Below are 12,529 nucleotides of genomic sequence, written 5' to 3'. Positions count from 1 at the left end.
AAAACTTATGCAAAAAAAAGAAAACTTCATGCTCGCTTGGTTTCAAAAAAGTTTAGTAGAAAATGTATGATGTAGTAAAAAAGAATAGGGTATCTGAACCAATTTAAAAATACATGTACTGATCATCTACTCTGGGCATATCTCTCTATGTGAGCCCTTATTACAGACAACACAAAATCAAACCTTTCCATAGTGTTCCGGAGAATATCCTTAGGCCAATTGTTTTTTAAAAAGTATAAAAGTATTATATTTTATAATATAATCTTATTATATATTATATGTAACATGTATAAGTTCTTATAACATATGCATAAGATACAAATGGGTGCATTGTTAAAAAAACAAGCCTCCTTTGTATTATAGCTCAGGTAATCTTAAGACTAAGGTTTAAACAATCTCATTCTGGTCTGCCATGTGTGGATCTTATCTGGATCCGATTTTTAAAAAAACTGAAATATTTTCAAATAATCTGGAAAAACTGAAAACAGACCAACAAATAGGTAATAATTAAGAATTATTGTTAATTTGACTCAGTGAGATAAAATACTCTGGGATTAGGTTAAATAAGAAAGTCCTCATCTGCAAGAAGTAAATACAGAAGCATTTGTATTTGATAAAAAAATATGTCATTAAAAAAATACTACAGCAAAAAACAAAGGAAGGCAAAAATAAAAGAAAACAAAGGAGAGGGGCTAATGGAATAGATGAAAGATGAACAGCAACAAATTAGTGAATATGGAGCCTGAGTAATACGTATCTGAAGATTCATGGTACTATATTTTCTTTTTCAGTGTTTGAAAATGCCCACAATAAAGATTTAATAATAATACCGCTTTCATGGAGCTTATCATATCTACAATATTCTCAGTACCACTAAGAAGTAACAATAACAGAGAAGAAAGCTATATATAATTTTAATGAATTCTTTCTCATTATGGGGAATGCCTGGGTAGCTCAGTTGGTTAAGCATCCTGGGATCAAGCCCCACATCGGGGAGTCTGCTTATCCCCCTCCCTCTGCCCCTCCTTCCCACTCATGCGCTCTTTCTCTCAAACAAAATCCTAAAAAAAAAAAAGTATTTAAGAAGTCATTATGAACTGTTAAAAAAAGTTATAAAATAACTTTAATATTGAAAATGAAAATTTTAAGCAGAAAAAATAAAAGTAACAGCTTACATTTGTTCTTCAGCTTAAGGCTCAAGTAACTATAAGGTTTGCTGAAATAATTCAGTAACACATACCTTCCATAATACGACAATATTCAAATCCACCTCACTGCACTTCTGAATTAATCTCACAGCATCCTCTATTGACTGTTTTTCTGCATGCACAGATAGCTGGGCTTTCTTTAATTCAGAAGATAAACTTCGATAAAAGAAGTCTGCACATGGACTTGCTGAACTTATTATCTGTTAAAAGAAAATCACTTATCTACATAAATGTTTTCAACTAAATATACCCTGCTACAATTTATATTTCTCTATATACCAAAAGGCTTTTATTCAATAATTTCTTGTCAATTTGTCAATACAAGAAGGCTATAAAACACAATAAGACATTTAAACACCTAAAATATTTGATACAAATTACCCTGAATCTTAAAGCTGTTACCTAGAAATAATTAATCTACACTGGATTTTAAGTTTGACCATCCAGAGAGGATGATGGGTAGTTCTAAGAAAACGAATAAAAAATAAATTACTGAAAAGTAATATTCTTTGTACTATTAAAATAACAGAAATATTTCTCATTCAGATAGAACACCAGACAACATCCAATTAAAACAGAATGCAAATGGAACTACTGGTCTTAATGTGGCTTTTATACTTGAAGGAAAAAAAACATGAGAAGAAAAGAATTTTTAAAAAAAATTTTAAATGGAGGAATCCCTGGATGGCTCAGCGGTTTAGTGCTGCCTTCAGCCTAGGGTGTGATCCTGGAGACCCAGGATCGAGTCCCATGTCAGGCTCCCTGCATGGAACCTGCTTCTCCCTCTGCCTGTGTCTCTGCCTCTCTCTCTCTCTCTGTGTTTCTCATGAATAAATAAATAAAATCTTAAAAAAAAAAAAAATTAAATGGAATCAAAACTGCAAGATTTCCTTTAATGGAATATTGTGTTTCACAGTAAAATCCCTACACTTATGATTCCCTGCATTCTAGGCTATATTTTATAGATACTAAGTTTCAAGTTAATTATTAAATATTAATAAATATATGTTTCCCCCTTTAAGAGTGAACTATTTTCTGGTAAATAATTGTCCCCATAGGTTTCTCATTAATCTGTAGTGCTTGGTGAGTTCTATTTACTCAACCAGATTCATCAAAAGGGAAAATGTCTTTGTTTCTGCCTTCTTCAGTACTCCTATACAAAATTATCTGGCAACAAATACAATAAAAATTACAATCTTAATACAATTTAAGGATCTTGATTATGTCTCTAAGGATTTTAAGTTTCAAAAAGAAATAAACAGAACAAATAACTTGAAATCATGAAACCTAAACTCAAATCATTCAGGCGGCACAGTGTCGCCAAAAGTCATACTTGTTTTGGAATTACTGGACTTTTGGTACATTGAGATACTTCTAAAAAATTATTTCTTCAAATAGTCAAAAGATAGCCATAAAGAGTCTGTCAGATGAAGGCAAACAGCAAGAGAAATACAAAAGTATAAGAATGTTTAGGATTATCAAAGGAAAACAAACAGTAACAGAAATAGTAGCAATAATAACAGTAACAGGGCATAGCTACATGGAATTTTACACTCTTGGTCCAGTATTTCTCAAAGCAGATCACCAGATCACCTATTCAGATTATCTACAGAGCTGGTTGAAAATTCTTATTCCCAAACTCCACCCAAGACGTAATGAGCCACAGTTCTAGAGGTGGGGAGGCAAAGCTTCATCTTTACAAAATTTCCTGTATCAAAAATAGGGTCTGTAGACTGGTAACCTCAACATCACCTAGGAGCTTATAATAATTTAGTATGCATATTTTATAATAAGTAAACTCTAAATCCAACGTGGGCTTAAACACACAACCCCAAGATCAAGAGTCACATGTTCTATTGAGTGCACCAGCCAGGTGACCCAACTTATAATAATTTAGAATCTCAGGTCCCACCCCTAGGCCTACTGAACTAAAATCCGCATTTTAACAAGAGCCTCAGATTACTCATATGCACATTCTCTGTAAGTCTGTAAACCACTGCTTTAGGTGATCTTACGAATAATTAAGTTGGACTATCACTGTCCTAAACAATATATTTAAAATCACAGAAAAGTTTATTATTTGGATGTCAGAACCATGTGATATACCAAAATCTAGACAATAACACCTTTATGTCCCAGTGTGATCACTTTCCCTAATTAAGTAAGTTCCCTTGTATAATCCAATTTCGTTTTTTAATCCCAAGGATCATACTTTTTTCCTGTGATATTCTCAAAAGGAAGTTTTAACTATTAAAATGATAAAATCCATATAGCATTTCTGGTCTGTTTTGGAACATGAAGGTAGTAAGTTGCAAAACCCAACAAAGTTGAAAAGATTTGGGGGGTTACTAAAGCAAAAGTTTTGCCAAAATAGATATTCTAGAACTTTGACTTTTAAAAATCAAATGCCATTTGCTTATTTGCATACCTGTTCATTTCCAAAGATGATATCTGCAAAGGTATATTTTTCTGAGGGCTGTGTGGCAACTGAAAAACGGGAAAACAAACTAATCATATCATTGGCATGAAATATAAAATGGCTATTAAGAAAGTATGAAAATAAAATGAATTTACCTTCTTTTTCTTTACACCGTATTGCCTTGAAGCAAAATTTTCCCTTCTCCCTACTGGCAAGTTTGGCATCTAGAAAGCAAAGAAAAAATTTCAAAGATCTTTCTCAGCTTATGACATGGTAAAACCTAATTCATTATTCAAACTTCCTTAGTCAAACTGGGAAATAATTCATAATTATAAATAATGTTTAATGAAAAACATCTTTGTTTTCATCTCCATAAAGTAAATTTCACTCAGCTCTTTTAAAGGATGAAATTCAATTTTCTTGAAATATATATTCATGTGTGCATGTGTGTGAGAGACAGTACAGATAAAAAAGTTTAAAAAGATCAAAACCTGGGAACCAGGAAGTCCACAATTGCATCAATCTATCATTTCGTTTCCTTTCAGTATTTATTCACATGCATGATATCCAGATTGTTATATGTACACATTGTGTATGATGCATTTTCTCACTATTCCAAACACTTTTAAAATGTTAATATATTTTAATGACTAAAAATAGACTTGAGCTGTAATTAAATTTAAATTAAAGCCACAGTGAATTTTTCTGTACTAACTATAACCTTGCAATAAACTACTCTGCTTTCAATGTATGGGTTTTGAATTAATTCCTTTGTATAAAACCAAAAGTAAGGTTTACTAGAAGGCTAAATATGAGTTTAAATATTTTTATATCTTTTGAAATGTACTATATAATTCTTCTCCAGAAAGAGCAAATATCCTTTTGTCAGCTTCACTCCACTCTTATAAGCACTGGCATACTCATATTAATGCCAGGACAATAAAATGACAGAAATATTCTGGAAAACAATTTGTCAATATATATCACAAGTATGTATATTCTTCTGTTTGAGCGTGTGTGTGTGTGTGTGTATATATATGGAAATACACAGAAAAATCAATCACTATAGAGGTATTGTTATACACAGAAAAAACAGCCTACGATGGCAAAGGAAACAAAAAGAAACTTCCATATTCTAGTCTACATGTTTCTGTATGATTTGAAATTTTAAAAGTGATCATGTACTCAAGCACCAGTTTTCCAACTGAATAAAGAAAATGCAAACAGAAAGATGTGGAAGAGAATAAAAAGATGAGGAAGAACGGATTAAGAAAGGTAATTTGGTTTGCACTCACAAACTAAAGAACACACAACTTAATGCTTAAAAAAGTTCATTATAAAAAAGGTACCAACAATCTATATTATAATACTACACTAAAAAAAAAAAAGCAAGCAATGAAGATGTGAGAATTTACTATGAAGAGGGAAAAAGGCACAAACCTTTGTTTTCAGAGAGATTTACAGATTTCTGTAACCTCCAGTGTTTGCTACTGCTTGATACTTGTACTATATGGAATTCCTTAACACCTGCTTCACTCTATCAAAAAGAAATAAAGAGGGTCATTTCGAACTTAGGAGCATGAACTTAAAATATTTTAATGAATACAATATTCTGACACTGCTACCAAAGTACTGATTAACATAAAATGAAATTTTTACTTTGAAATAAACAATATAGGTTTTGGAAAGCTTAAGTTACTTAAACTCTTCTTAAACATTGTTTTTGTGTGTGTTTTTTTTTGTTTTGTTTTGTTTTTTGTTTTTTAAGTAGGCTCCAAACCCAGAATGAAACTCAATGCATGCTTGAACTCACGACCCTGATATCAAGACCTGTGAGTTGAGATCAAGAGTTGGGACATTTAACTGACTGAGGTACCCAAGTGCCCCCTGCTTAAACAGAGAAGTCAAGAGACACCTGGGTGGCTCAGTAGGTTAAGTATCTGCCTTCGACTCAGGTCATGATCCCAGAGTCCTGGGACTGAGCCCCACATTGAACTGTGTATCAGGCACCCTGCTCCATTGGGAATCTGCTTGTCCCTTTCCCTCTGCCTGCCACTCCCCTGTTTGTGCTCTTGTCAAATAAATAAAATATTTAAAGAAAACAGAGAAGTCAACATTTTATCTAAGAACTATTTTTAACTATAATGTACACCCAGTGGCAAATTTTAAAATACTACAAGTTATTCAGTTATTAGAAGCTGTAATAATGAGTTACTGTTAGTATTTAATAGATCAAATTTGTGGTCGGTTTTTTAAAAAGATTTATTTATTTTAGAGAGGAGAGAGCACGCCTGTGTAAGCATGGGAGAGCAGGGCAGAGAGAGAGAGAGAGAAACTTAAGTAGACCCTACACTGCCTACACTGAGCACAAAGCCCAAGGGTGGACGTAGGGGGGACAATTGGGGGTGGGGTACAGCAGACTCGACCTTACCACCCTGAAATCATGACCTGAGTCTAAAGCCAAGAGTCAGAGGCTTAATCAACTGCACCATCCAGGTGCCCCTTGTCAATTTTTAATCAAAACTGTAGCATTTTCTTTTTATTTCTTCTAATCTTTCTGAGATCGCTCATTCTCATCAAGACAAAACAAACAAGAAAAATAACAAATCAGAATCCCAATACACAGCCAATGCACATAAAGTTAAATTATACATAGTTTTTTATTCTCCTGAATAAGAGCTAATTTGAAATTATTAAAATTTTAAATTGTGTGAACAAATGCTATTTTCTTTGACGAACACCAAAGTATTAGCATATAAACCCCAATTTATCTTAAAAAGAGACAATCTTACAAATTTATAAAGCCATAAGCAAAGGACATTACAGAATAAGTAACACTTCAAAGAAGTTATCTGAACTTAATCAACCTGAAGCTAAGATGATATTTTATTCATGAGATTTCATTCCCTTCTATAATATTCATTTTTATATTTAGAATATATAAATAGGAATGGTAAAATGTTTGAAATGCTTTATATGAAGAAAATGATACTCTCAAAAATGTGTAAGTGAAGGTTATCAAGTTAATATGGAATGTGAAATCCTAACAGAACTTTGCAAATTTAGTTACATCAATAGATTCTTAATGGTGAGACTAGGGGCGCCTGGGTGGCTCAGTCAGTTAAGCATCTGCCTTAGGGTCAGGTCATGATCCCAGGTTCTGGGATTGAGTCCTGCATAGGGCTCCGTGCTTAGAGGGGAATCTGCTTCTCCCTCTCTCTCTCTCTCTACCCCTCTCCCTGCTCATGCTCTCGGTCTCAAATAAATAAAACCTTTTTAAAAAAATGGTAAGACTAGAAAGCACTTTATCAGATTTATTTGGTGCTGAATTACTCACATATGGGGCTATATATCTTATGAATATGTATCACATTAATGCCACCAGGTCCTTTTATTTGAAGAGAGACTTAAAATTACAAAGCTAATAGAAAATTAAGATGTTTTCACACTGTTCTATATGAACATTCCCAAATCCCTAGCTTATGACATCTTGTGGGGAAAAAAAAAATCCTTTACTAAAAACAAAGGAAACATTTCAAATGTAATTAAAATTAAAATTTAGTTTTAAACCAACTTACAGTATTGGTATTTTCCACATCCACAAAGACTAGCATATTGCCGCCTCTGCCCTCCTCATCTTCAAGAGAATTACTTCTGCAGACAGTGGCTCGTACATTCAAAGACCGACTGGTACAAATGACTGCAGTGTGTCTTAATATTCTGTGGCTGAAGAAATAAAAAATTGTAGATTTAATAGAAGAACCTCTCCATGTATTTTGATTCTCTAGTTCTTTAAAAACCTATTGCTCTCAGGACCAATCATACTCAAAAACAAAGAGCATAATACAGTAAAATTATCCAGTTAGGATAACTTCAGTTCAATTTTTTCTTCTCAGTTTGGAAGGAAACTAATAGTCCCCCAACTCTGGGCATGTCTGCTCACCAAACTCATCAGTACAGCACATGAAAATAATTTTCATGTAGCAATATACGGATTATGCCTCTTCCCTGACAACAGTTCTGAAGCAAGTGATCCCCTATCAAGTAAACCCCAAACTTTCATCTGGCATTCAAAGCCCTCCACAACAGAGCTCTTTACATTTCAATGTTAATTCCCCTTTACTCCTTTTTTTAAAAAATATTACCTCTTAAATTTTTTTTAAGTACAATTGAAATACAATATCCTAGGAGTTTCAGGGATAAATTATAGTGATTCAGTATTTGGAAGCACTATGAAATGATCCCTTTGATAAATCTAGTTGCCATCTGTCATCATACAAAACTATTTTAATATCACTAACTATATTCCTTTTACATTATGTCCCCATGACTTACTTAAGAATTGAACATTTGTACCTCTTAATCCTTTTCACCTATTTCACCTACCCCAATACCCCCTCCCCATTCTGATAACCAGCAGCTTCTTTCTGGTGTCTAGGAGTCTGTTTCTATTTTGTTTTTTGAATTCTATATATAAGTAAAATAATATGGTCTTTCTGTCTTATTTTACTTAGCATAATACCCTCTCGGTCCACCCATGTTATCACAAATGGCAAGATTTCATTTTTTTTTTTTACGGCTGGGTTACATTCATGTGTGTGTGGTGTGTGTGCATGCACATACACCTTTATGCTTAGAGATGGACACCTAGGTTGCCTCCATACCTCGGCTATTGTAAATAATACTGCAATGAACACAGGGGTATATATATCTCTTTGAAATAGTTTGTTTTCTTCTGGTAAATACCCCAAATCGGAACTGTGTGATGGTGTGGTGGTTCTATATTTTATTTTTTTGAGGAACTTTTATACTGTTTTCTGTAAGTGGCTGTACCAAGTCACATTTCCACCAACAGTGTATGTAGGCTCCTTTTTCTCCACATCCTCAACAACACTTACTATTTTATGTCTTTTGGTAACAGTCAATCTGATAAGTATGAGATAACATCTCATTGCGGTTTTGATTTGCATTTCTCTGATAAGTGATGCTGAGTATTCTTTCCTTTGCCTGTTGGCCTATCTTAAGTCTTCTTTTGAAAGATGTCTACTCAGATCCCCTGCCCATTTTTAAATTCTTTTAATATTAGACTGTGTAAGTTCTTTATATATTTTGGGTTTATTAGGCTGTGTAAGTTCTTTGTATATTTTAGATATTAATCCCTTATTGGATGCATGATTTGCAAATACCTTCTCCCATTTGGCAGGATGCCTTTTTGTTTTGCTGACGGTTTCCTTCACTGGCAAAAGCTGCGATCCCATTGGTTTTAGCTTGCCGCCTTTGCCTGAGAAGAACCCCCCCCCAAAAAAATATTGCTAAAATCAATGTCAAAGAGCTCACTGCCTATGTTTTCTTCTAGTTTTATGGATTCAAGTCTTACATTTAAGTCTTTAATCCATTTTGAATTATCTTTGTGTGTGGTATAAGACAATGGTCCAGGTTCATTCTTTTGCATGTAGCTATCCTGTTTTCCTAGCATCATTTATTGAAGAAACTATTTTCTCCATTGTATATTCTTGCCTCCTTTGTCATAGATTAACTGACCACATATACATGCATTTATTTTGGGGCTCTCTATTCTGTTCTGTTACTCTCTGTGTCTGTTTTTGTGCCAGTATCATACGGCACTGATTACTAACTACAGCTTTGTAGTATGGCTTGAAATCAGGAAGCATGATAGCTCCAGCTTTATTGTCCTTTTTCGACGGCTTTGGCTATTTGGGGTCTTTTGTGGTTCCGTACAAATTTCAAGATTCTTTGTTCTGGTTCTGTAAAACGCGCCATTGGTATTCTGATAGGAATTTTAATGAATCTGTAGAGTGCTTTGGGTAGTATGAACATTTTAACAATATTAATTCTTCCAATCCATGAACACAGTGTATCTTTCCATTGATTTGTGTCATCTCAATTTCTTTCATCAATGTCTTATAGTTTTCAGAGCATAGGTCTTTTACTTCCTTGATTAAATTTATTCCTAGGTATTCCTTTGTAAGCGACTATAAATAGGACTGTTTTCTTAATTTCTCTTTCTGATAGTTCATTATAAATATATAGAAATGCAATTGATCTCTATATGTTTTGTAACCTACAACTTTACTGAATTCAGTAATAAAAAAAATTTATTAGTTCTAGTATTTTCCCCTTTACTTCTTTTACACATATTTAGACACTGTGACCAAATTAACTATACTCAGTTAATATTTCCTAATTTACAAATCTTCATTTATATTTATAGTCACTCCCTGGAATACTCACTACTCTCTTGCCTATCCCCCTGGATATCCAAATTCTGAAATCTTTACATTCTCTGGAAGCTCATTTCATCACTACTATATTCCACAAAGCCTTCCCTTACTGCCTTGGCCAGAGGATGCTCTACTGTCTTCCAAATGAGAATTAATATTTATTGAGTATTTCAAATGTCCCCATACTTATAAATAATTTATCATTTTGTCCTCACAGTAAGTCTTGCAAGATATTTTAAATATTCCATTAATAAATGGAGTAACACAATTACTTCTAATTAATTTTATAAAAGTGGCAATGGCATTATCACAAATAAAATAATCTGTTGTTTAATAATATATGGGCCACATACCTTTGTGAACAACAATGTTTGATTTCTTCAGTGACCCTCATTATAACACCACCCTAATCATCTGTTCTGCAAGTACATACTTTTCCCCCATATATTCTCAGGGGTCAGGAGATGGTACAAAGGAAAAGGAAAGGTAAAATAATTTTCTTGCAACAGGATGATTATATGGTTATCTTCATATACAAATGGTATTTGTAAGTTTCATTATTATGTGATAACTTTGGTTAGAATACTTAGTTTTATCAGAGAATCATGAAGTTTATAGATAGAAGCCACTAAAAAGATTAAAATAGCTTCATTTTTTTCTACTTTAAGCTATTAGGACTTATATTAGGGACAAGCTCAAATATAAACATCATGCACAATTTGGAAGAGGGTAATTTCTTAAGAAACAATGACATATGTTAACAAATACCAAAATGTTTATTTGAATTTGTGCACATACATTAAGCAGGTTAATCAAGAAAATTTTATAATACTCACCGTATTTTAGGTTGCTTTTTAACACTTTCATAGTAAAACAAAAAGTTAATTTCATGGACACCTTCTTCATCAGGCCCACGTAACCACATTGGTAGCTGAACTGAAGCCCCAGGTAGAAGAACAGTGTCAGGAAGGGGAACAGGAATCACCTCTGGCTGACTTCCTATGCCAGTGCCAAAGTCCACAGAGGAAGCTGATGATATGAGTGCTGTACACACAGAGGTAGAATCTGTCACAACAGTCTTGTAAGCACTACAGTTCTCAGAAGCTGAGGGACTTAGTGGTGTTAGAACAGCTGTGTTACCACCAAAAGTAAAGAACTCTGGACGTTTAGAAACAACCTTCAATCCAGTAAGAGGACATTTGCTGACATTGACAAATTCTACATATGCTTTTCGGATTTCTCCACAGAGGAGCCCTGTAGGAAAATGTATAAAGAACACCTGCATTGGAGGGAAAAAATATTATTATATTGCTTGTTAAAAATTCCAAACCTCTAATGAATAACAATTTAAGATACTATTTCTTTACTAAAGGTTTACAATTATTTTATTAATTCTCTTTGATATCTCCCTGAATATGTGGCAATTAACAACTCCATTTAAGAAAAGATGAGACAGGGCAGCCCAGGTGGCTCAGTGGTTTAGCACCGCCTTCAGCCCGGGGTTTGATCTTGGACACCTGGGATTGAGGCCCACATCAGGATCCCTGCATGGAGCCTGCTTCTGCCTGTGTCCGTGCCTCTCTCTCTCTCTGTGTCTCTCATGAATAAATAAATAAAATCTTTAAAAAAAAAAAAAAAAAGAAAAGATGAGACAGAGACCAATGCTATTCAGTAGCAGATTGCAGAGTTACAAATTAAAGATAAAATATCAGACACAAGTAAGCTATCAGCAAAACTTTGACAACTATGTAGACTATGGACAAATTACAAGTAATTTAACATGACTATGTGAATTAAATCATTATCAGTTGAGAAGCCCTATAATGTCAAATTATGCAACAATTTTTATATACATTAAGATGCAAAGATACACCATAGGTCTTTTTTTTTTTTAATTTTTTTTTTTTTAATTTATTTATGATAGTCACAGAGAGAGAGAGAGAGAGGCAGAGACAAAGGCAGAGGGAGAAGCAGGCTCCATGCACCGGGAGCCCGACGTGGGATTCGATCCCGGGTGTCCAGGATCGCGCCCCGGGCCAAAGGCAGGCGCCAAACCGCTGCGCCACCCAGGGATCCCTACACCATAGGTCTTAAAAGGGAAGGATATACAGATCCATGATTCCATATCTATAATTTTAAAACCCAAAAAGCCCTGAACAACCTCAAACTTTTAGTAACTCACATGAGAGCAAAACCCAATCTAACAGAGGCTTTTTAAACCCTTTCCTATTCAGCATGATATTCATGTGGTTCACTCACACAATATTAAATGTGCTTGATTTCCAGATGTTACCACAAACCCAATGGGGTTATATAACACTTCAGATATAAACACATGCATACATACACACACAATTTCTAAAAATTAAGGATATAAAAGTGATTTTCAACACACATCTGGCCTTAGGATTCCCGATAAGGGAATGTGAAGGTATACTAGAGAGGCAGAAATATGGGGTAACAAAATCGTCTAGTAAGTTATTTGCATTGAAAAGATGGTTAAGTATAAATGTCAGTACACTAATAGCATCTAAGAAAGGAGGGATATGAAGGTAAAAGCATGAGAAAAAAATATTCTAATAAAGTTATGGCTTGGCAGTACCATAGGAGTGATTAAAATCCAGTGGAAATACCTACGTTTCTTAATAATCTAAGTTTGA

The 12,529-nt window shown here is 33.9% G+C and overlaps 1 protein-coding gene across 8 annotated transcripts in view; it reads right to left on the bottom strand.

Moving 5' to 3' along the window:
- The window catches only part of TRAPPC8 (trafficking protein particle complex 8), an 88,132-nt gene that overhangs the window by 14,956 nt on the left and 60,647 nt on the right, over positions 1-12,529 (bottom strand). For 7 of the 8 annotated variants that reach the window (XM_038543593.1, XM_038543594.1, XM_038543595.1 and 4 more), the window contains 6 exons: positions 10,706-11,148; positions 7,206-7,353; positions 5,068-5,164; positions 3,783-3,851; positions 3,637-3,695; positions 1,241-1,408 (listed from right to left, as the gene is read on the bottom strand). In XM_038543593.1, the coding sequence (XP_038399521.1) occupies positions 1,241-1,408; positions 3,637-3,695; positions 3,783-3,851; positions 5,068-5,164; positions 7,206-7,353; positions 10,706-11,148 (984 nt within the window). Of the gene's footprint in view, positions 1-1,240; positions 1,409-3,636; positions 3,716-3,782; positions 3,852-5,067; positions 5,165-7,205; positions 7,354-10,705; positions 11,149-12,529 lie in introns of those variants that run through there. The other variant, XM_038543600.1, reaches the window with a different exon arrangement.

Source organism: Canis lupus, chromosome 7, assembly GCF_011100685.1.
Source record: "Canis lupus familiaris isolate Mischka breed German Shepherd chromosome 7, alternate assembly UU_Cfam_GSD_1.0, whole genome shotgun sequence".
Taxonomy (NCBI): domain Eukaryota; kingdom Metazoa; phylum Chordata; class Mammalia; order Carnivora; family Canidae; genus Canis; species Canis lupus.
The sequence above is the reverse complement of the archived record's forward strand: the minus strand, read 5'-3'. Positions and strand labels throughout refer to the sequence as shown.